Source organism: Mastigoproctus giganteus, chromosome 3 (genome assembly GCF_048544385.1).
Source record: "Mastigoproctus giganteus isolate SK-2022 chromosome 3, ASM4854438v1, whole genome shotgun sequence".
NCBI classification, from domain to species: Eukaryota; Metazoa; Arthropoda; class Arachnida; order Uropygi; family Thelyphonidae; genus Mastigoproctus; species Mastigoproctus giganteus.
Genome location: NC_143577.1, coordinates 183,667,490 through 183,693,894, shown reverse-complemented (window position 1 = coordinate 183,693,894; position 26,405 = coordinate 183,667,490). Strand labels below are relative to the sequence as shown.

The 26,405-nt window shown below is 38.3% G+C and overlaps 1 protein-coding gene across 2 annotated transcripts in view; it reads left to right on the top strand.

The window, feature by feature from the left end:
• Positions 1–26,405, top strand: part of LOC150088456 (hypoxia-inducible factor 1-alpha-like) — a 433,924-nt gene that overhangs the window by 368,435 nt on the left and 39,084 nt on the right. For both annotated transcript variants that reach the window (XM_090369521.1, XM_090369520.1), the window contains exons 10-11: positions 9,717–9,928; positions 21,688–21,837. In XM_090369521.1, coding sequence (XP_090225647.1) covers positions 9,717–9,928; positions 21,688–21,837 — 362 coding nt within the window. The remainder of the gene's footprint in view (positions 1–9,716; positions 9,929–21,687; positions 21,838–26,405) is intronic.

The window sequence follows — 26,405 nt, the reverse complement described above, 5'->3', positions numbered from 1 at the left end:
AAACTGAATAGGATTTGGCATATACATTTGGCACATAAGGAAATCTCTAGGGAAGTGCATGCCAAATGTTTATCACAGTCTAACAGGGAACTAAATAACTGAGAGGAGAGGGTGAGAGAACTTGATGCTAAGCATAAAAAAAGGCACCTGGAGTAGTTAGGATCTATTCATGTATATTAAGGGAATCAGCAAAGGAATGGGATTAAACCCTTAGCCGTAATGATGTGAGCATCTTGGGATTCAGGGAAGGGTATGGATTGGAAATGTGTGAATGTCCCCAGTTCACAAAGGGGGGGGGGGGATGAAATGGTGAAGTGGGTAATTACAACATGTTAGCTTGACTTCTGCTCCAGGGAAAATAATGAAAATAAGGAAAATGGATCATCTAGACAGGACTGTAGCTATACTTCAGACACAGCATGGGTTTGTTTTGGGGAAATCTTGGCTGACCAATTTGAGTGGACACTATGATATGGTCACAAATGAACCTGGATGCAAAAAAATAATTCTGATAACATATAATTGGATTTCAGGAAAGCTTTTGGTACTGTTTCACTTAAAATTGCTGTACAAATTAGAGCAGTGTGGCATTAAGGGCAAGTTGCTGCTGTGGATAAAATGATCATGAAGTGAGAGAAAACAGAGAGTGGTAATCAATGGGCAGTGCTCTTCATGGACTAATGTCATTAGTGGAGGCACCTCCGTAGCCAGGTGGGCAGGAGCAGCAGTGCATAGCACATGCTTCTTGATCAGACCGGGGTTCGAGCCCGTGACCACCAAATACGGAGGATACGGAAAGGTCAGGGAATGACCACCGCATATCCCTGGAACAATATGGCCTTAGTTGCTAATGCTCCTAAAAACCAAATAACAAACAACAATCATTAATGGAGTCCCAAGTGTTCACTGCTGAGCCCATTATTAAATGATATTGATGAAGGTATATTAAGCATAATGTCCAAGTTTGCAGGTGATACAAAGGTTGGCACAGTGGTTAATGACAGTAATCAAGGTAAGCTACTACAACAAGATCTAGAAAAATTAAGGAGACAGACTGAGAAATGGCTGCTGAATTTTAACATTTACATATGAAGATACTGTATATGGGTAGCAGTAATCATAGAAAACAGTAATGAGCGCTGGGCATAATTGGGCAGTCAGATATGAAGTTCTCTGAGCATTGCAAACAGGCTGCCAGAACAGCTGATGAGGTTTTGTCGATGTTATACAGGAACTTAGCTAGCATGGATAAGGAAGTGATTATCCAATTGTATAATTTAATGTTTATGCCATATCCTGATTCATCCTTGATTTTAGGAGGGTTGTAGATCTGCTGGAATGAGTACAGAGAAGGGCAGTGAGATTGGCAAGTGGAACAAATGGGTGGTCTTACCAAGAAAGGCTTCAGCTCTGCAAATTGCAGTATGATGTGTGGAAGTTTCCCATCAGCCAGTGGGTCATGGAAGTCGGAACAGGCTTCCATCTGGTATTATGGAGGTGTTTAGTTTGGATAAATTCAAGACGGAACTAGATAAACTATTGGAAGGGATGAACAGGTGATGTGGGGATTTTTTTTTTTTTGTTAATGCTTCATAAGCTTGCTTTTTTAACCCATGCAGTACCCACTAATATTTGGGTATTGCACAGGTTAAAAATGAGAGGGGGGGAAGTATAATAATGAATTATGTTACTGCAATTATTTTAATTCAGCTTCCACAGCAGCAGTTACAAAGAGATAATCATTTTTGTTGAAAACTAGTACATTTTACACATAGGTGGACTCCAAAAATAATTTGTTCTACTGGATTTTTTGTCAAAACTGTTTTGTTCAAATGAGACAGACAAAGCACTAATAATAAGGGAAGTCAGCCAGGACCTATAAATATTTTATTTACAGTGAAATCTTTGCTAAAACTGTTTGCCATAACAGAATTTGATTATAATGCTAATTATAATTAGTAAAGTTTATGTTCTCTACATAATATAGACAGTAAGCACTGCTTATAGTGATTCAAAATTGAATTTTGATTCTAATATGCAAAAATCGACAAATATTATCCACAGGCAATAAAAATAAAGATATAAAGCACGAAATTACACTTTATTACCAAATGTTTATTACCAATTAAATGATACGTGAAAATCGGATGAATATTATCTATCTACAAGTTAGCAAAATAAAAAATAAAAATTTATACTTGTGTACATAGCTTAATGAATATACATATTAATTAAACATAACACTTTGTAATATTGCTACAGGAAGGACAGACAGGATAGGAAGGGTGGAAGGGTTATGTATTAGTTAAGTAACATAAAATCTAAGGAAGTGCAGCCAGTTGACATGGGTGGACAGTGGAGTGTTGAGTCAGTTTGGTGTGACATAAGCACTGGGAAAGCAAAATTGAGAGTAGGAATGTGTTATAGGCCTGATGACTCTGATGAGTATAATGAACAGCTGTATAGAGAAATAGTGGGCCAGTAAATCAGATTGTCTTATACTGGGGAAATTTTAATTTCCCAGATATTGACTGGAACTCGTGGGATCACTCTTGCACACTAGCAAGGCTTTTGTGGATTTATTGGATGATTGTTTTTTACAGCAGCATGTTCAGGAGGCAAATAGAGGGAGTAATACTCTTGATCTGGTTATCAGTAGTGATTCCTTCATGCATTAAGAATCTGCAAATAAAGGAACCACTAGGTGGCAGTGATCACAGTGTGCTGATGTGGGATTTACTCCAAGAGGTAACTACCATCTGGGGTAAAGGGAAGGGTTTTGGCTTTCATAGAGGTGACTGTGGTGGTCTGAGTCAGTTTTTAAATTCTATACAGTGGGACCAAGTGATGATGTTACCAACAGCAAATTCAAAATGGGAAGCATTCAAAGAATTAATCTTTGAAGCTACTAGGCATTTCAACTAAGGAATATTTGTCAAGATTTAGGCCTAAATGGATGTCAGATAAACTGAGACGTGCGGCAGAGAAGAAAAATGCATGGCATACATATAAATTAACAGGTGATACAGAAGCCTAAGGTAGATATAAGCTGGTCTGTAATCAAGTCAGAGGAGATTAGGCAGGCAAAGGCAGATTACAAGAAATCTTTGGCAAAGGATGCAAAGAAAAACAACAAAGAATTCTTTACTTATGTAAACTCTAGAAGGAAGGGTATGAATCAGATTAGTCCACTTGATATCAATGGTTCAAACGTTGATGATCCTGCTCAAGTAGCTAACAAACTGAATAAGTATTTTGCATTTACATTTAAACATGAGGAGTTATTCAGGGAGGTGAATGGCAGAAATGTATTAAACTCTGGCAGTGAGCTAAATGATTTTGTAATAACTGAGAGGAAAGTGGAGGAGAAATTGTTGAAGATAAACATAAGAAAGCCACCTGGGGTGGATGGGACCTATCCAGTTATATTAAAGAAAGCAGCAGAGGAAGTAAGCAAATCCTTAGCCATAATTATGAGAGCTTCCTTGGACTCAGGGGAGGGGAGGTACCCATAGACTGGAGATGTGAAAATGTGACCCCATTTCAGAAAGGAGGATCAAAGTAATTACAGACCAAGTAATTACAGACAATTAATTAATGACACAAGTAATTACAGACCTGCTAGTTTAACTTCTGTTCCAGGGAAATGAATGGAGGCACTGGTTAAAGAAGTACTGCAGGATCATTTAGACAAGGCTTCGGTTATAAACCGGACACAGCATGGATGTGGTGAGGGGAAATCTTGTGTGACTAATTTGATTAGATATTATGATGTGGTTACAAAGGAACTGGATGCAAAGAATAATTTTAATAACATAGACTTGGATCTTAAGAAGGCTTTTGATACTGTTGCACATAGAAGACTGCTGTACAAATTGGACAGTGTGGCATTGTGGGAAAATGCTGCTGTTGATAAAGGAATGGTTGAGTGGAAGAAGACAGAGTGGTAAGCAATGGACACTGCTCTACGTGGAATAATGTTATTAGTGCAGTCCCCCAGGGTTCAGTGTTGGGTCCATTGTTCTTTATTCTGCATTTATTAATGATATTGATGAAGGTATATCAGGCCTGTTGTCTAAGTTTCCAGACAATTTCGAAAGTTAGCAGGATTGTTACACTAATGACAGTACACTACTGCAACAGAATCTAGAAAAGTTGAGCAGATGGGCTGAGAAGTGGCAACTGAAGTTTAACATTGACAATTGTAAAGTACTGCCTATGGGTAGCAGTAATCCCAGAGTAATGTATCAACTTTGTGGTACTACACTGACAGTGGTAGAGAGTGAAAAGGACCTGGGGGTAATTGTGCAGGCAGATATGAAGTTTTCTGAGCAGTTTGGATGGTCTGCAAGAATAGCTCATGATGTCTTGTCAATGATATACAGGAATTTTTCTAGCAGAGATAAGGAAGTGATTATCCCCTTGAATAAGACAATGGTCAGACCATTGAGTACTGTATACAAGTCTATAGGCCTCATTTTAGGAAGGATGTAGAGCTGATGGAACGAGTACAGAGAAGGACAATAAGATTAGTTAGTGAATGGAACAAAAGTTGCTCTTACGAAGAAACGCTTAAGTTTTGCAGATTACAGTGTCTGAAGACTAGACACCTGGAAGGTAATCTGACTGAGGTATATAAGGCCTTGAATGGTTTGAACATGCTCAATGCTGATGGAATTCTCCCTCTTGCTCAGATTAATCACCTGAGGGGACATAAATTCAAATTGAGGAAAGACAGTTATAGAATAGATTTGCGGAATGCCTTTTGCCAGCGGGGGTGGTTGAGTGTTGGAACAAACTTCCATCTGTTGTTGTAGAAGTTGACAGCTTAAATAAATTCAAGACAGAACTAGACAAACATCAGGAGCTGTTTGTTTGTTTTTTGGTTTTTAGTTGCATTAGCAACATATTTGCTCCTGGGATATGCAGTGGTCATTCCCTGACCTTTTCGCATCCTCCGTATTTGGTGGGCATTGGCTCGAATCCCAGTCTAATCAAGAAGCGTGTGTGCTACGCACTGCTGCTCCTGCTTACCTGGCTACGGAGGTACCCATTTGGAACAAATAGATGGGTGGAATTAGAAGATTTTTTGTTTTTTTTGGCCGATGCTGTATAAGCTTGTTTTCTTGCATCATATGCCTCTCCTAATGCTCATATGATTATAATATAAAATACAGTATTCTCTTATTTTAAATTATTACTACAAAGTCTATTTATAGATTTTTCAATACACTGTACTGTATTGTATAACAGTCTATATTCACAATCACCTGTACCAGTTTCTTCCAATGCTATTCTCAGGATAGCTATAATGTCATGATTTTTCTATTTTGTAACTGCAATTCTTTCAGGTTCATCCTCATTTTGTGCCTCTTTGGTGAAATTATCAGCAATAGGCCGTGCAATTTCTTCATCTGTTAAAGCTGTAGTAACTTGTAGGTCAGCATCCTTATCCCCCAATCATTAAACTTTAGCCCATGTGTTCAGGCTTTTCAACATGATTAGTATTGTGTCTTAGTTGACCACCATGAATAATTAATTTCCGAAACTTGCATTAGCAGTATTCGGAAACTTCATTCCAATCATTGAATCAAATTCACATAGAAAGCTATGCACTGACATTTTTTTTTTTTTTTTTTTTTTTTTTTTGGTAGTAAAATTTAAAACACAGTACAAAAAATAATAATAATAAATAAACGTAAATCAATAACAAAGCACATGGCATGCACAAATTGGAACTAATGCAACACATGCAACTTTTTACAGAGTAAAAAGTTTACGAAGTTTAGATATGTGAATGAAGATCAGATTCTGAAAATTAATTTGTTTTTTTATATGATTGAAGATTTCAGTGAAGGGGAAATACATTTCACCATAGTAACGTAAAAAATGTAGAATTCCAACTATCGGTATTATCTTAAATGCAATAAGATCGAGTTTACTACTTGTTTATAATAGATTGCACAAACAAAAAAGCCCAGTAAACTGAGAACTGCAGATTGGTTTTTTTTTTTTTATGGTTGTGACCTTCAGAAATGTGCTTTAGAAAAATATCAGAGAGGCATTCAAAATTGATTCTAATAAACAATGAAAGTGTAGTGCATTTTATTGATTTGGATTAGTTCTTTGAAATTTGATTCTATAAAGCAATTGATTCTAATAACCAGTGATCATCACTATAACTGGCACTTACTGTATTAATATTTTCTACAATTAAAATCGTAAATTAAAAAGTAAAAATATCCTTATCAAAAGAAAAGAAAAAACACTTTAAAAGTGTACTTTGTATGTCTTTGTCTGTTGTCATCAGTGTGATCGTAATTTCATCCCACCTTCCCTGGTACCTATTCTCCTTTAACTCTGAGTTCTAGATGTCTGAATTAAACTAGATGAGAGGACAAGTGATGGAACTTGATTGAAATTTTGCATCCCATTTTTACATAATTTTCAATCAACTTGTCAGTTAGTTCCTTGCTGTTTATTGTAAAGGCAACGTCTGCTTAACTTGTGGACCATTAAATATGCTACCTTTCACTTATGCACCAGAAAGTTTTGGAAATATAGATTGTATATACTTGAAGGTGTGTCACCTTGAGGTTCTAATGCTTTAACAAGAGGTTCGACCAGTCTCGGCTTGATATGGAGTAGTTGGAACCAAGACTTTGTTTATCCGAACTAAAGGACTGTTTACTACATCATATGCGTGCTAGGCTGAAACTCAGTTCTGGAAGATATATTCTGTTCTGTAGTACTGATCTACAGCCCTGTTATCTGAGAAGCAGAGAAAGCAAGGGAACTTGGCTAGACCACTTTGCAAACCAAGAAAATATCCTAGTATCATTATGTTTCCACAGACATCTCATTTATGTATACTAGTCTTATTTGATTTTCCATAACACATGATAGAAATTTCTATAGCCTTCTTTTAGCATTAGCATTAGTAGAGGCACACGATGCAAGAAAGCAAGCTTATGCAGCATCAGCCAAAAAAAAAAAAAAGTTCCAATTTCACCCCTCCATTTGTTCTAAATACCTGTCCAGCTCAGCCTTAAATTTATTTAGACTATCAATTTCCAGAAGAAAAGATGGAAGTCTGTTCCACCAGTCAACTACCCACTGGCTAAAGGCAAACTTCTGCACATCTATCCTACAACTCTTTCCTCAATTTAAATTTATGCCCTCTCATGTGATTATTCTGAGCAAGAGGAAGAATCCAATCACCTCGCAGGTGCCTAGTCTCCAAACACTATAATCTGCAAAACTTAAGCCTTTCTTCGTAAGAGCAACCCTTTGTTCCATTCACTAATCTTGTTGCCATTCTCTGTACTCGTTCCAACAGCTCTACATCCTTCTTAAAATGAGGCCTCCAGACCTGTATACAGTACTCAAGGTGTGGCCCGACCATCACCTTATACAAGGGGATAATCACCTCCTTATCCCTGCTAGAAAAATTCCTGTATATCATTGACAAGACACCATGAGCTACTTTTCAAGACCGTCTGCACTACTCAGAAAACTTCGTATCTGCCTGCACAATTACCTCCAGGTCCTTTTTATTCTCTACCACTGTCAGTGTAGTACCAACAGTTGATACGTTACTCTGGGGTTACTGCTTTCCATATGTAGTACTTTACATTTATCAATGTTAAACTTCATTTGCCACCTATCAGCCCATCTGCTCAACTTTCCTAGATCCTGTTGCAGCAGCATACTGTCATTAGTGACATTAACAATGCTGCCAACCTTCATATCGTCTGCAAACTTGGACATTATGCCTGATATACCATCATCAGTATCATTAATAAATACAGAAAACAGCAATGGACCCAACACTGAACAGTCTTCCATGTGCAACAGTATCAAAAGTGTTTCTAAGATCCAAATATATGATATCAAAGTTATTCCCTGCATCCAGTTGCTTTGTGACCACACCATAGTATCCAATAAAGATCCTGCAGTGCTTCTTTAACCATTTCCTCTATTAATTTACCTGGAACAGAAGTTAAACTAACAGGTGTATAATTACTTGTGTCACCATTTGATCCGCCTTTGAATTGGGGTCACATTTGCACATCTCCAGTCCATGGGTACCTCCCCTCCCCTGAGTCCAAGGAAACTCTCATAATTATGGCTAAGGGTTTGCTTACTCCCTTTGCTGCCTTATCTATAACTGGATAGATCCCATCCACCCTAGGTGGCTTTCTTATGTTTATCTTCAACAATTTCTCCTCCACTTTCCTCTCAGTTATTACAGAATCATCTAGCTCACTGCCAAAGTTTAGTTCACCTCTGGCATTCCCCCTCCCTGAATAACTCCTCATATGTGAATGTACATGCAAAATATTCATTTAGTTTGTTAGACACCTGAGCAGGATCATCAACAGTTGAACCGTTGATATCCAGTGCACCAATCTGATTCATCCCCTTCCTTCTAGAGTTTACATAAGTAAAGAACTCTTTGCTGTTTTTCTTTGCATCCTTTGCCAAAGATTTCTCTTAATCTGCCTTTGCTTGTCTAACCTCCTTTGTGACTTGGTTACAGACCAGCTTATATCTATCATAGGCTTCCAAGTCACCCATTAATTTATATGTATCCCATGCATTTTTCTTCTCTGCCACATGTCTCATTAGTTCATCTGACATCCATTTAGGCCCAAACCTTGAACAATATTTCAATTTAAAAAGAAAAGAGTGCAAAAAGAATCGATGGGTGTATATTCTCATTGTGAAGATGAGAAACTACTCCTAAAAAGATGCCACTCTACTGGATTTCAACTAATACCAATTTATTTATAGAGACCAATCAAAACAATAGCACAAGGATTCTGCAAAGGTGTAAAAAATGCATCTGGGATCTGGTAGATTCCACTTTTTTTCTTTTTTTGTCAGAAGCTCTGCTCTGAATTTGGTTAGAGTCCTTTACTAAGTTTTCTAGTTCTTGCCAGTTAGGGAAATATAGTGTTCTACCTGAGCAGGTTACTGAGATATAATCTGTTATCTTGTGTACCAGATTCATCATCCAGTTATGAAGCCTATTCGATTGGTATTGGCAGACATATTTTAAACTTTTATATATCCACCATACACAAGTAGTAGTCGCCATGCTTGTTTGTGGGCCACCTCCATATTCAGATATTCAAAGTATAGCAAAAGTCATACACTTATGACTGACGTAAAACCATTCCTGTAATGCTGATGCAATTACCACAGCAGAAATGACATGCCCATGACTTGTCTTAGTCATCCTGATTAGGCTTCATATGCACTTCAAAACTTGTGCCTCCAATTTTTGTTATGTTTTGACTGCTTTAGATCTACATAATACATGCAAGCTCAGTAGAACAAGACTGTAGATCATGATTTACAACTTCATTTGGTAATCGTAGCAAACTGCAAAGCATCCCCCCCACCACACACACACACACACCCGCTATTATGCAAATACTATAGGCATTTAAATCAGAATATTGGTATGCACTTGCATAATAATATGTAAATATCACAAAAACATAAAACCTTCAGTTGGAACTAAAATAAATTGCTGATATCAGATGAAAACTAATGACCATACAAAATAAACATAAGAAACACTTAAATATAAACAAAACTATATGTTACAATAGTGTAATCATTATTGTGTGTTATAGTCAATTTTGTGAATTTTTGAAATTCATTTATTTGTGCTTTTTTTTTTTTTTTTTAATTTAATCTTTTAGATATGTTTGATGACTTGTTATTTGAGGAGGCATTTTCATCTACTAAACTTACACCAAATTATGAATTCTTAAGTGATGATCCTTGTTGTACGGGAGATAGTTCCAGTAGTGGTGTAAGCAGTCCACTTAATAATGATCCATTTCTTAGCTACAGAGATGATTCTCTCTCGTCACCAAGTCATTGTGGAACGCCGGATTCCTCTCAGCCAACAGTATGTATTTTGAACAGTTAAAATCATCGTAGTGCTTACTGATACTTTTAGAGCTTATAAATATTAAAGATACATAGTCATTCCTTGACCTTGGTATGATAATATCATAAACTAAAAGAAACCCCCAAACAACAAATAAACAAACAAACATGACAGCTATGTAGAACAGAATGGGATGAATAAAGGACTTAGATTCCTTTACAATGAAGCTTCCAGTCTGAGGATGAAATTACACATGCAAATTTTGAAATGTAACAAATATAGCTCAATATTGGTCTGATTGGGATTTAATTATCATGTAGTGTAATTTTATCTGTGAACATTCAGATGACCTTAAAATTCATATAATCATGTGTTATATCTTTATTTATTGTTTAGTTTACTTACTGCTTATTAAGGTACTTGGTGTGGTTTTTTGCAGACAGTTTACAGACTTAATATAATATAATTGAGTCTGGGTGCGAGGTTAGCCTGTGCGGACATTGCTCCTTAAAGCTCTTCAAACAGAGAAGTTTTTCCTGATTTATTTTCTGCTTTATTAGTTTAAATTGTCATATTAACTTATTTTCTAGAGTAGCTTTATATTCCTAGTTACGATACTTAGTTTAAAGTTTAACTTAGACAGAGATTTCGTAGATATTACTTAGTATCGGTAACGGTATCAAATCCACGTGTCACAAACCAAATTTTTTTTTTAACCAAATTTAGTCGATTTATTAACCAACTGTTATATCAAATTATCATCTATAAGTAGATTATAGACCTAGTCAGGATCCTTAGTTTATTCTAAATTGAGATAGCGAGATTTGGAAGCTAATCAATACTTACGAGTCCGTAGAAATACCGTTCGTGATTCCCGCCATTTTTACACGATAGCATAAGCTTAGTGTCGTATAGTGCATAATATAATATTGTCAATTAATCAGTAAATCTATTAATCTTGATAAACTTTATTGTCAATTAAATTGTACTTTTAACTCTATATATATATATATATATATATATATATATATATATATAACGACTTAATCGTAACAAATAATTAATACATAACTATAGTGGTACACGTGATACGGAAGTTGTATAAAGGGAACTCGTAGAAAACACTAGATACCGAAAAAAATATATATATAACATAACTGTTTTGGGATATAACTTAAGGATTTAATTTTTGTTTTGAATTTTATTGAATTAAATCGGAATCATGACTCTGACCAGAGCAGCAAAGCAAAAGGCTCAAGCTAATGGGAGTGCTGTGGTTCAGGGGAGAACTGAGGGGGGCAGTTGCCCTCTGAATCACAGTCTATTAAAATGCACTGTTTGCTTGATGTTTGCGGAGCAGTCGGGTACGGGACATGATACTGCCAAGGGGGATGTCTTTGTGTGTGCACGATGTAAGGAGTGCAAGGAAATCAGACGACAACTCAGCGTTGTTATGGGCCTTTATGAGAGCTTGAAGGACAGGGTGGATGCCCTCGAAGGAAATAAATTGAGGGGCCCATCAAGCTCTCAGCTGCCCACATCAACGCCAGAGCTTGCACTTGGTCATCAGGCAACACAGAAGCAGCCCCCTAGGCAGAATGCGCTGGTCCCACAGGAACTAGTAGTTGTTGGTGACTCTATTGTCAGGGAAACGGGGAACATACTTTGTAAAAAGGATAGGTGGAATAGGACCAGGGTATGTCTGCCAGGGGCAAAGGTTGATGACGTTGTAGAGCGGATATCATCTTTTAAGGGCACAAAAGGTGATATAGTTGTACACGTTGGCACTAATGATATTAAGAGTAGGAGACCGGCGGAATTACTTAGCAAGTACAGGTCACTGTTGAAAAAAAGCCGTGAATTAGGGTTGAACTTGAAAGTGTCTGCAATTCTGCCCAGACACGATAGGAGGGAGTATATGATGAGAGCCTTGTCGATCAATTCGGCCCTGGAGGGATTGTGCAAGGCTCAAGGGGTAGAATTTTTTTCAGCCTGGACTGTACTTGTTAACAGGAGAGATTGCTTCTACAGGGATGGGATACACTTAAATAGAAAGGGTGCAAGAATTTTTGCTGATGCTGTCGAGGCAGTGTTAGGTGGGTCGGAAAACTGCTAGTTGGGGGGGATACAAGGACTAATAGATTAACAGTAGCCACTGGCAGAGGTGGAAGTGATTCTTGCACTGCTTCTATTGAAATGAGCAGAAGTCTGAAAAACAAGATGCAGGATATTTCAGAGACTGCTGGTAGTCATTGCGGTACAAGTAAACACATGGGTTGTGTTAGGGTAGCTAAGAATAGAAACAGGTGCATGTATACCTGCGTGTACACCAATGCTAGGAGTTTGGTAAATAAATTTGATGAATTTGAGGTATTGCTCAAAACATCAAAGGCAGATATTGTTGGGATATCAGAGACGTGGTGTCACACAGATATAAGTAATGCGGAACTGGAATTTGGGGAATACAATGTGTATAGAAAGGATAGACAGGACAGGAGGGGAGGAGGGGTTATGCTATTAATTAAGAAACACATAAAGTCCAAGGAAGTGAAGCCAGTCGACATCGATGGACAGGGCAGTGTCGAGTCAGTTTGGTGCGACATAAGCATAGGGAAATCAAAATTGAGAGTAGGAGTGTGCTATAGGCCTAATGACTCTGATGAGTATAATAAGATATTGTACAGGGAAATAGAGTGGGCCAGTAAATCTGAGAGTCTTATAATGGGGGACTTTAATTTCCCAGATATTGACTGGAATTTGTGGGTTGGTCACTCGCACACTAGCAAGGCTTTTGTGGATTTATTGGATGATTGTTTTCTACATCAGCATGTTCGTGAGGCAACAAGAGGGAGCAATACTCTTGATCTGATTATCAGTAGTGATTCTTCATGCATTAAGAACCTGCAGATAAATGAACCACTAGGTGGCAGTGATCACAGTGTGTTGAAGTGGGATTTACTCAAGGAGGTAACTACCATCAGAGGTAAAGGGAAGGGTTTTTGTTTTCGTAAAGGCGACTATGATGGTCTGAGACAGTATTTAAATTCTATACAGTGGGACCAACTGATGATGTTACCAACAGCAAACTCAAAATGGGAAGCATTCAAGGAACTAATCTTGGAGGCTACCAGGCTTTACATACCAACTAAGAAATATTGTTCAAGGTTTAGGCCTAAATGGTTGTCAGATGAGCTAATGAGACATGTGGCAGAGAAGAAAAATGCATGGGATACATACAAATTAATGGGTGACATGGAAGCCTATGATAGATATAAGTTGGTCTGTAACCAAGTCACAAAGGAGATTAGGCAGGCAAAGGCAGACTATGAAAAATCCTTGGCAAAGGATGCAAAGAAAAACAGAAAAGAGTTTTTTACATACTTGAACTCGAAAAGGAAAGGGATGAATCAGATTGGTCCACTGGATATTGATGGTTCAACAGTTGAGGATCCTGCTCAGGTGGCTAACAATCTAAACGAGTATTTTGCATCTACATTCACGCATGAGGAGTTATTCAGGAAGGAGAATGATGTAGGTAAAGTAAACATTGGCAGTGAGCTGGATGATTTTGTAATAACTGAGAGGAAAGTGGAGGAGAGATTGTTGAGGATAAACATAAAAAAGGCACCTGGGGTGGATGGGATCTATCCAGTTATATTAAAGGAGGCAGCAAAGGAAGTATGCAAACCCCTAGCCATAATTATGAGAGCTTCTTTGGACTCAGGGGAGGTGCCCATAGACTGGAGATGTGCAAATGTAACCCCAATTCACAAAGGAGGATCAAAGGCTGACACAAGTAATTATAGACCTGTTAGTTTAACTTCTGTTCCAGGTAAATTAATGGAGGCACTGGTTAAAGAAGCACTGCAGGATCATCTAGACAAGAATTCAGTTATAGCTCAGACGCAGCATGGTTTTGTTAAGGGCAGGTCTTGCCTGACCAATTTGATTGGATACTATGATGTAGTCACAAAAGAACTGGATGCAGGGAATAACTTTGATATTATATATTTGGATCTTAGAAAGGCTTTTGATACTGTTGCACATGGAAGACTGCTGCACAAATTGGAGCAGTGTGGCATTGGAGGCAAATTGCTGCTATGGATAAGGGGATGGTTGAGTGGCAGAAGACAGAGAGTGGTAATCAATGGACACTGCTCAACGTGGACTAATGTTATTAGTGGAGTTCCTCAAGGTTCAGTGTTGGGTCCGTTGTTGTTTTTGGTGTTTATGAATGATATTGATGATGGGATATCAAGTTTAATGTCCAAGTTTGCAGATGATACAAAGGTTGGCAGGGTCGTTAAGGACAATACTGACGCTATGCTGCTGCAACAGGATCTGGAAAGGTTGAACAGATGGGCTGAGAGGTGGCAAATGAGGTTTAACATCGACAAATGTAAAGTGCTGCATATGGGAAACAGTAACCCCAGAGCAACGTATCAACTCTGCGGTACTACACTGACAGTGGTGGAGAATGAAAAGGACCTGGGGGTAATTGTGCAGGCAGATATGAAGTTCTCTGAGCAGTGCAGACGAGCTGCAAGAGTAGCGCATGGTGTCTTGTCAATGATATACAGGAATTTTTCTAGCAGGGATAAGGAGGTGATTATTCCCTTGTATAAGGCAATGGTAAGGCCACATCTTGAGTACTGTATACAGGTCTGGAGGCCTCATTTCAAGAAGGATGTAGAGCTGCTGGAACGGGTACAGAGAAGGGCAACAAGATTAGTAAATGGAACAAAGGGTTGCTCTTACGAAGAAAGGCTTAAGTTTTGCAAATTACAGAGTCTGGAGACTAGGCACCGGCGAGGTGATCTGATAGAGGTGTATAAGGCTTTGAATGGTTTGAGCATGCTCAATGCCAATGGGATTCTTCATCTTTCTCAGAATAATCACCTCAGAGGGCATAAATTCAAATTGAGGAAGGCCGGATGTCGGATAGATGTGCGGAAATTTGCCTTTGGCCAGCGGGTGGTTGGTTGGTGGAACCGACTTCCATCACTTGTTGTTGAAGTTGATAGCCTAAACAAATTTAAAGCTCAACTGGACAGGTATTTCGAACGAACGGAGGGGTGAAATGGGAGTGGGTGTTTTTTTTTTTTTTTTTTTTTTTTTTTGGCTGATGCTGAATAAGCTTGCTTTCTTGCATCATATGCCTCTGCTAATGCTAATGCTAATGCTAATATAAAATGCTGAACAGGAGTGACTTGTTGGCATCAAGAAGACTAAGTACCATTCTTCTTGATATCAACAGGGTTCACACATTGTTTTCCTCACCAGTTGAAGTAGTTAGTATCTGTAATGCAAAATATTTTGTTAAGATGATTCTGTTTAAAAGTCTGAATTTTAGTTATTCACTAAATGGATTTAGTGAGCTGTCCACAAAATTGCCTCACGAGTCTAGTCTAAGGAGAATGCAAAATTGCCACTCCCCCCCCTTTAATGCTGAGATGGTAACCTTACAGCCACTCATGTTTAGTCCCCACTTTTTTAAAGAAGAAAACGATGACCATTCATCAGAACCATTCTGTGATAATTTATATTGATTACTATACATTATACTACCTGTGCAAAAGTGGTATCCCCCCGGAGGCTGTACCTTTCCTCATATTGGCTGATATATCAGCAGCTCCATTGGAAATATGCTCCTGGAGAGGAAATTTTTTTTTTTCCTGTCATTTTCTCATATTTGACATTTACTAGGTTTGATGCTCACTAATTTCTGCATTTTTGAAGAAAATATTGAGAATGCTACCTCCTTTATTAGACTAGACAAAGACAATAGCAAATTTAAAATTGAGAAAGAATTTTGACAAGGAGACACAATATCTCCGAAATTGTTTACTGCTGCCCTTGAGAAAGCTTTCCGAAGATTGGACTAATCGCAGAAAGGAGTCAGTGTCAATTGGAGAGGACCTAAAGCCTTTAAGATTTACAGATGACATTGTGATCATAAGTGATAATCCCAAAGAATTAGAGGGAAACCTTTAATCAGTTATGCAGAGTTAGTAAGGATTTCAGACTAAAGATGAATATGGCTTAAACAAAAGTAGGTTAGATGAGGGGGGCAGTTGTCCTCTGACTCACAGCCTTATAAAATGCACTGTTTGCTTGATGTTTGCAGAGCAATCGGGTACGGGACATGATACTGCCAAGGGGGATGTCTTTGTGTGTGCGCGATGCAAGGAGTGTATCGATATCAGGCAACAACTCGGCGTTCTTGTGGGCCTATATGAGAGCTTGAAGGACAGGGTGGATGCCCTGTCCTTCGAGTCTGCTGACGAGGCTACTAGAGACGGTCGTGTTCCAAGCCGCTAAGTGGATTTTTCTTATTTATTGATTTGAAATTATTGTTTTTCTAAAACTTTTGATTTAAATTTAGTAGTATAACATTATTTTGTGATTTTCTGATTAACTTGGTGTAATTATTCTTTACTCGGCTTTGTAATTGCATAAAAGTATCGGTAAAGGTTTCCACGTGTTTCAACTCCGGTACCGTTCATAATTTTCCCGCCATTGTGATACGATAGTTGTATGCCGTACTAGACAGCGTTAGTTGAACTTCGTTAGCAGTTAAATTGTACGTTTAAATAAATACATATAACGACTTAGATTACAAACGTAATATAATTAATTATATTTAACATAATTAATAACATAACATAATTAATTAATAAATTAATAGAATCATGACTCAGACCAGAGCAGCAAAGCAAAAGGCTCAAGCTAATGGAAGCGCTGTGGCTCAGAGCAGAACTGAGGGGGGGCAGTTGTCCTCTGACTCACAGCCTTATAAAATGCACTGTTTGCTTGATGTTTGCAGAGCAATCGGGTACGGGACATGATACTGCCAAGGGGGATGTCTTTGTGTGTGCGCGATGCAAGGAGTGTATCGATATCAGGCAACAACTCGGCGTTCTTGTGGGCCTATATGAGAGCTTGAAGGACAGGGTGGATGCCCTCGAAGAAACTAAATTGAGGGGCCCATCAAGCTCTCAGCTGCCCACATCAACGCCAGAGCTTGCACTTGGGCATCGCGTGACACAGAGACAACCCCCAAGGCAGAATGCGCTGGTCCCGAAGGAACTAGTAGTTGTTGGTGACTCTATTGTCAGGGAAACGGGGAACATGCTTTGTAAAAAAGGTGGAACAGGACCAGGGTATGTCTGCCAGGGGCAAAGGTTGATGACGTTGTAGAGCGAATATCATCTTTTAAGGGCACAAAAGGTGATATAGTTGTACACGTTGGCACTAACGATATTAAGAGTAGGAGACCGGCAGAATTACTTAACAAGTACAGGTCACTGTTGAACAAAAGCCGAGAATTAGGGTTGAATTTGAAAGTGTCTGCAATTCTGCCCAGACACGATAGGAGGGAGTATATGATGAGAGCCTTGTCGATCAATTCGGCCCTGGAAAGATTGTGCAAGGCTCAAGGGGTAGAATTTTTTTCAGCCTGGACTGTACTTGTTAACAGGAGAGATTGCTTCTACAGGGATGGGATACACTTAAATAGAAAGGGTGCAAGAATATTTGCTGACGCTATCGAGGCAGTGTTAGGTGGGTCGGAAAACTGCTAGCTTGGGGGGAGACAAAGACCAATAGATTGACAGTAGCCACTGGCAGAGGTGAAAGAGATTCTTGCACCGCTTCTATTAGAATGAGCAGAAGCCAGAAAAACAAGATGCATGGTATTTCAGAGACTGCTGGGAGCCATTGCGGTACAAGTAAACACATGGGTTGTGTTAGGGTAGCTAAGAATAGAAACAGGTGCAGGTATACTTGCGTGTACACCAATGCTAGGAGTTTAGTAAATAAATTTGATGAATTTGAGGTATTGCTCAAAACATCAAAGGCAGATATTGTTGGGATATCAGAGACGTGGTGTCACACAGGTATAAGGGATGCAGAAATGCAATTTGGGGAGTACAACGTCTACAGAAAGGATAGACAGGATAGGAAGGGGGGAGGGGTTATGCTATTAGTTAAGAAACACAAAAACCAAGGAAGTGAAGCCAGTCGACATCGCTGGACAGTGCAGTGTTGAGTCAGTTTGGTGTGACATAAGCATTGGGAGATCAAAATTGAGAGTAGGAGTGTGCTATAGGCCTAATGACTCTGATGAGTATAATAAGGAACTGTACAGGGAAATAGAGTGGGCCAGTAAATCAGAGAGTCTTATAATGGGAGATTTTAATTTCCCAGATATTTACTGGAATTTGGGGGCTGGTTACTCACACACTAGCAGGGCTTTTGTGGATTTATTGGATGATTGTTTTCTACATCAGCATGTTCGGGAGGCAACTAGAGGGAGTAATACTCTTGATTTGATTATCAGCAGTGATTCTTCATGCATTAAGAATCTGCAGATAAATGAACCACTAGGTGGCAGTGATCACAGTGTGCTGAAGTGGGATTTACTGAAAGAGGCAACTACCATTAGGGGTAAAGGGAAGGGTTATTGCTTCCGTAAAGGCGACTACGATGGACTGAGACAGTATTTAAATTCTATACAGTGGGACCAACTGATGATGTTACCAACAGCAAATTCAAAATGGGAAGCATTCAAAGAACTTATCTTGGAAGCTACTAGGCTTTACATACCAACTAAGAAATATTGTTCAAGGTTTAGGCCAAAATGGATGTCAGATGAACTAATGAGGCATATGGCAGAGAAGAAAAATGCATGGGATACTTACAAATTAACACATGACACAAAAGCCTATGATAGATACAAGTTGATATGCAACCAAGTTACAAAGGAGATTAGGCAGGTGAAGGCAGATTACGAGAAATCCTTGGCAAGGGATGCAAAGAAAAACAGCAAAGAGTTCTTTACTTATGTAAACTCTAGAAGGAAGGGGATGAATCAGATTGGTCCACTTGATATTGATGGGTCAACTGTTGATGATCCTGCTCAGGTAGCTAACAAACTAAATGAATATTTTGCATCGACATTCACACATGAGGAGTTATTCAGCAAGGGGAATGCCAGAGGTGTATTCAACTCTAGCAGTAAGCTACAGAATCTTGAAATAACTGGGAGTAAAGTGGAGGAGAAACTGTTGAAGATAAACACAAGAAAGGCACCCGGGGTGGATGGGATCTATCCAGTTATATTAAAGGAGGCAGCAAAGGAAGTAAGCAAACCCTTAGCCATAATTATGAGAGCTTCCTTGGACTCAGGGGAGGTACCCATAGACTGGAAATGTGCAAATGTGACCCAAATTCACAAAGGAGGATCAAAGGCTGACACAAGTAATTATAGACCTGTGAGCTTAACTTCTGTTCCAGGAAAATTAATGGAGGCACTGGTTAAAGAAGCACTGCAGGATCATTTAGACAAGACTTCAGTTATAGCTCAGACACAGCATGGTTTTGTTAAGGGGAAGTCTTGCCTGACCAACTTGATTGGATACTATGATGCAGTCACAAAAGAACTGGATGCAGGGAATAACTTTGATATTATATACTTGGATCTTAGAAAGGCTTTTGATACTGTTGCACATGGAAGACTGCTACACAAATTGGAGCAGTGTGACATTGGAGGCAAATTGCTGCTATGGATAAAGGGGTGGTTGAGGGGGAGAAGACAGAGAGTAGTAATCAATGGACACTGCTCATCGTGGACTAATGTTATTAGTGGAGTCCCTCAGGGCTCAGTGTTGGGTCCATTATTGTTTTCTGTATTTATAAATGATATTGATGATGGTATATCAAGCTTAATGTCCAAGTTTGCAGATGATACAAAGGTTGGCAGGGTTGTCAAGGACACTACTGACACTATGCTGCTGCAACAGGATCTGGAAAGGTTGAGCAGATGGGCTGAGAGGTGGCAAATGAAGTTTAACATTGACAAATGTAAAGTACTACACATGGGAAAAAGCAACCCCAGAGCAACGTATCAACTCTGTGGTACTACACTGACAGTGGTAGAGAATGAAAAGGACTTGGGGGTGATTGTGCAGGCAGATATGAAGTTCTCTGAGCAGTGCAGACGGGCTGCAAGAGTAGCTCATGGAGTATTGTCAATGATATACAGGAATTTTTCCAGCAGGGATAAGGAGGTGATTATTCCATTGTATAAGGCAATGGTCAGGCCACACCTAGAGTACTGTATACAGGTCTGGAGGCCTCATTTCAAGAAGGATGTGGAGCTGCTGGAACGAGTACAGAGAAGGGCAACAAGATTAGTGAATGGAACAAAGGGGTGCTCTTACGAAGAAAGGCTTAAGTTTTGCAAATTACAGTGTCTGGAGACTAGGCACCAGCGAGGTGATCTGATAGAGGTGTATAAAGCCTTGAATGGTTTAAGCATGCTCAATGCTGATGGGATTATTCCTCTAGCTCAGAAAAATCACCTGAGAGGGCATAAATTCAAATTGAGGAAAGACAGATGTAGGATAGATGTGTGGAAATTTGCCTTTAGCCAGCGGGTGGTTGGTTGGTGGAACAGACTGCCATCCCTTGTGGTGGAGGTTGATAGCCTAAATAAGTTTAAGGCTCAGCTGGACAGGTATTTTGAACGAACAGAGGGGTGAAGTGGAAGTGGTTTTTTTTTTTTTTTTTTGGCTGATGCTGCATAAGCTTGCTTTCTTGCATCAAATGCCTCTACTAATGCTAATGCTAATACCTAACCTAAGCCACAAAAAGTGATATAATCATTGAAGGAGTAGAAATTGAAAAGGTGGATTCATATACTTATTTTGGATAAGTCATTAGCTGTAACAATGATAAATCATTGTTACAGCTAATGACTAATGTTACAGCTGGAAGTCAAGAGAAGAATAAATTTCAGATGGATAGCATTCGGGACACATACTAAGGAGCAATATCCAAATTTGTCTGAAACATAAAATAATGAACCAATGTTTACTCCCCACCATGACTTACAGAAGTGAAACTTGGGCACTCACCAAAAGAATGGAAGAGAGGCTGAAAACTACACAGTGAAGAATAGAATGAATTATATTAGGAATCCGACTGTTGGGTAAGAAGAGAAATACACAGATTAGGCAGCAAACTCAAGCAAAGGGCATTCTTATCAAAACTAAAGAACTGACATGGACTTGGGCAGGACACATAGCTCGAAGACATGATGACAGATAGAATAAGAAAATAACAGAATAGTACCCAAGAGGAGCTAAAAGAAAAACCTGGAAGACAACAATGGAGATGGACAGATGAAATTCAAGAGTTCGTGAGCAGTAAATGGATGGCCATTGCACAAAACAAAAGGAACTGAAAAGTTGCTGGAGAGGCCTTCATCCTGCAGCAGATTGAAAATGGCTGGTAATGATGAATTTCTGCATATGGGGCTATCAAAAGAATTATAGCGACTCCCAGATAATGCCAAACCTGAAACAAGTAATAGCCTGAGTAGAAAACTGTTTCAGATGTATTGTCCATACATTGTTAGGTTTGCAGTTAACCCTGACTACCATTGTGGACAGTGATGTTACAACTATAAAAGTTCGCTGTTTTAATCCTTGGTAGGCACATTAACAGCCTTAACAGCCTTAGCAGCTTATGTGCCATTAAGCCTCCAGAACAACAACAATCCTTTGGTAGCTGAAAACAAAACAACTTGCTTATACAGATATGCTTATGAAAATCTAGAATGCATGTTGAACAAAACACTATTTAAATTTTAGCTCACTGTACTTATTTGCTAAAGAGAGCCAGTTATTAGTATACAGTTTTTAAAATTTTTAAGAATGTATATAGTTTTCTATTTTTCTAGCCTGTTATATCATAAATATATTTTTTTCCAGAGCACGAGTCGAAGTACGCCAGATATTCACAGTGTGAAATCAAATAGTCCAGAATTGCCAAGTTTAGAGAGCCCTATTGATCAGTTTGCAAGTTTAGATTTGAAACTTAATACAACATTATCAAGTGAACACACTGATTTAGATTTGGAGGTATAGTTTGCTTTACTTCTTTTACCCCATCATTGTCCTCTATCTTGTGTTAAATCTACTTTCAGAGCATGAAACTAATACCAAAAAGTTTCCAAACCCTTTTTTGTTAAAGTCTTAATATATCTGTATTTAAACTTAATATCTTTTACAAAAAATGTTTAATACACATTCACCACGTGTTCTTTACACAATTTCTGCTCACAGAAATTATGTAAAAAGTGTGAAGTATGCATGTATTGAATATACTCAATAGGAAAAGCTTATTTATATTATGAATAATATAATAGTTTTCATATAATTGTAATTATAAAAAGAACTTTTATTTGCAAATCATATTTATTGAAGTTATCAATGCATTAAGGAAGATTGTTTTCTCGATGTGATTCAATATGTAATGCCTCGTGTAAGATATACTCTTCAACTATAAATTGCATCTGATTATGGCTGCTTAGGTAGCATATAAATATTGTTCATATTATCTTGCATTAATGGCATTCACAGTCAGAATAGGGTGATTAATAATGTTTTACATTTGCACTATCTCATCCTGAATGTTTAGTGGCTAGTTGACTTTGGTTGCCATTAGTAATTGGTTTAGTCTTACAGTAAAGGATTTTCGGTATCCATGAGTTGCTTTTGAATGTACTACATTATAATTAATTCAGTAAAAGCATTCAAATGTGTTTACTGGCATATCCCTTTGTTTTCTCAGCAAGAAAATATATTAAAAGAGATTAGAAACATGACCAGTTAATAAGGTGTCAAGGAAGTATAACAAAAATTTGTGTGTGTGTGTGTGTCACATACACAGTAGAACGTAGGTTATCTGAACTAATTAGCATTAGTAAAGGCATATCATGCAAGCTTATACAGCATCAGCCAAAAAAAAAAAAAAAAAAAACCTTTCCCATTTCACTGATCCATTCATTCCAAATGTTTGTTTAGTTCTTCCTTGAATTTATTTAAGCTATCAACTACCACAACAACAGATGGAAGTTTGTTCCGCCAATCAACTACATGCTGGCTAAAGGCAAATTTCCGCACATCTATTCTACAACTGTCTTTCCTCAGCATGAACTATGCCTCCTCAGGTATGTAATCTGAGCAGGAGGAAGAATCCCATCAGCATTGAGCCTGCTCAATCCATTCAAGGCCTTATACACCTCAATCAGATCACCTCAGAAACTGGAATTTTCACAACTTAAGCCTTTCTTCGTAAGAGTGCCCCTTTGTTCCCCTCACCAGTCTTGTCCTTCTCTGTACTCGTTCTAGCAACTATACATCCTTCCTAAAATGAGGCTTCCAGACCTGTATGCAGTACTCAAAGTGTGGCCTGACCATTGCCTTATACAAGGGGATAATCACCTCCTTATCCCTGCTCGCAAAATTTCTGTATATCATTGACAAGATCCATGACCTACTCTGGCAACCTGTCTGCGCTGCTCAGAAAACTTCATGTCTGACTGCACAACCATCCCCAGGTCTCTTTCATTCTCCACTACCCTGAGCGTAACACCACCCAGTTGATATATTTTTCTGAAGTTACTGCTACCCATATGCAGTACAGTCAGTCCTCGTATAACAAGTGTTTACACTACACAAATTCAATCATGCATGATTTTTAAATAGGGGAATGATATCGTATATAACACAAACCAAATTCGCTTATGCATGATTCGCCTTTGTGTTTACAAGAAATGGCAGTCAAGTGCAGAATAACCCCAACTGAACACAACATGATAGGAATGAAGAGAAGATTCTGAAAAGGTATTTATGTTTTTTATATCAGTGAAGGGGAAACACATTTCACCATAATAAGGTAAAAACCCACACAATTCCAACTATCAGTATTATCGCAAATGCAATTAGATAGAGTTTACTACCAGTTTATAACAGATTCCACTAGCAGAAACACAACTGGAAATTGTTTTTGTTTTATGGTAGTAACCACCAGAAATGAGCTTTAGTAAAATGTGAGCTAGTGAGGTATTAATGTGTCTCTGCCTTTATGGTGTTGTTTATTCAGTTGCTACATGCGCACAGCTTTGTTTATGTGCATCAAGCGTGCCTCCTCATTTTGTAATTGTGCTTTATTCCCTAAAAATTAGTAAAATACTTAAAAGGTGCGAAAAGGAAATGTCCTAGTGAAGACACTACAGGTTCAGAGAGAAAAAGAAAAGCAATATTGATAGACAGAGGTGGACTGGGTCAAAAATTCTTACCCAGAAAAATTTGTAGCAGCCTCATACTAGCGTTTATGGCCAAAATCACACTTCTGGCCTCCGGCCCACCGGGGTTTCCCCGATAAGGCTTATGGCCAGTCCGCCTCTGTTAGAGAAAAATTTGAAATTGTGAAACACTTTGAGCAAAACAAAAGAACATGTGATATTGCACATGCTACAGGCCTAAATGAGGCAACATGAGAATTAGAAAGAATGCAGATTAAATAAAAACAACTTTCATAGCAGGAACAAATCAAATTGTAATAAAATCCATTAGATAAGACACAAAGAATTGAAAGAGATGGAATGGCTGTCATCTGTTTGGATCGAAGATCAAACAAAGAAGTTTGCTTATGATAGAAGCAAAAGCATTAGCAATATTTTATTACGTAATAGGCATAATAAAATACATATTTTATTACGATTATTTATTGTGTTTGGTAATGATTTGGTTACAAATGTGTGTTCAATCTTGGGTGGGCGGCACCTAACCCTATTTTCCCCATAGGGCCTATTATTTATATTGCATGATTTTGCATTGCATGGGGGTTTCTAGGAACACAACTATCGTGCTATATGAGGACTGACTGTACTTGAATTTGTCAATATTAAACTTTAGTTGCCACTTCTCAGCCCATCTGCCTAACTTTTCCAGATCCTGTTGCAACAGCATACTGTCATTACTGTTATTAACAACCCTGCTAGCCTTTGTATCATCTGGAAACTTGGACATTAAACTCGATGTACCTTCATCAATATCACTTTGGATGTCTTAACCATCACTTCAAATTTATCAAATTTATTTACTATACTCCTAGCATTAGTGTACATGCAAGTATACATGCACCTGTTCTTTCTCTTAGTTACTCTAACATAGCCTGTGTATTTACTTGTTTCATGGCAAATAATGCCTGAAATCCTCAGCAACTTGCTTTCCAGGCTGCTGCTCATTCCAATAGAAGCAGTTCAAGAATCATTTCAACCTCTACCTGCGGCTACTGTTAATCTATTAGTCTGTGAATCCCTACAAGCTAGCAGTTTTTCGACCCACCTAACATTGCCTCAATAGCATCAGCAAATATTCTTCCACCCTTTCTATTTTAAGTATATCCCATCCCTGTAGAAGCAGTCTCTTCTGTTAACTAGCACTGAAACTAATGCTGAAAAAATACTACCCCATGAGCCTTGCACAATCTCTCTACGGCCAGATTGATTGACAAGGCTCTCATCATATACTTCCTCCTATCGTGTCTGGGTAGGATTGCAGACTCTTTCAAATTTAACTCCAACTTGTGACTCTTTTTCAACATTGGCCTGTACTTGCTAAGTAAATCTGCAAATCTACACTTAATACCATTAGTGCTAACGTGTACAATGATATCACTTTTTGTGCCCTTAAAAGTTGTTTCTTCAAAATGATTTGGTTATTATTCACAAACCATTTCCTAAATCAGTTATTTTTTATATAATACTTCATATTTCAAAATACAGTAGTAATTGGGACCAAGGTTGGTTTGGTTAACGAAATAGTTCAGATAATCAAACATACATAAGAATACCCAGTTTATACAAAACAAAGTGTAATTAGGCCTACAATTAAATCATTGTATGCCAGGTTATTACTACTGTATTTCGAAATTTGAAGTATTATAAAAAATAATTGATTTAGGAAATGGTTTGTAAATAATTACCAAATCATTTTGAAGAAATGATGTATATTACAGAAACTCCCTGACTTACGGAAATTCGACTTTACATAAGTTTGCACTGGCCGGCAAAAACTTAAAAATATGGTGGAAACATATTTTGCATCTTGTAGGAATAAATGGAGGGCAAAGGTAGAGAAAGCCTGCATGAGAACGACAAGAAACGTCGGATAACTTACACGGAAAATTAGTTTCCCGATACGGCACTCTAGCGCTGCTCACTCAGGAAACAGATGGTAGGTGTTATCGATCAAGAACAAAGTCGAGAACGATGTATCGATTGACAGGTAGGTGTGGCAAAAGATGTACTGATTTGTGCACGAACACAACCCACGATAACATCGGTTTAGTATCACTGTAGCAGCACTAATGGTAACTTGTCCTAATCGCACATGCCCTAACCTTTTTTCACCATTACAGTATTTTGTAATGGTGAAAAAAGGTCAGGTTACCTCGACTTGAATCCCGTGGGAGCTTGAACCCCTCCCGAAGTGGAGGGGTAACCTAACCTTTTTTTCTTTAGAATCAGTCGTATTTAGAAATACATTCATAAAAAAATAAATTTTTTTTGACTGTATTTTTATTTTCTTGTTCAAAAATATTCCCTAATGGTGAAAAAGGGTCAGGTTACCTCCACTTG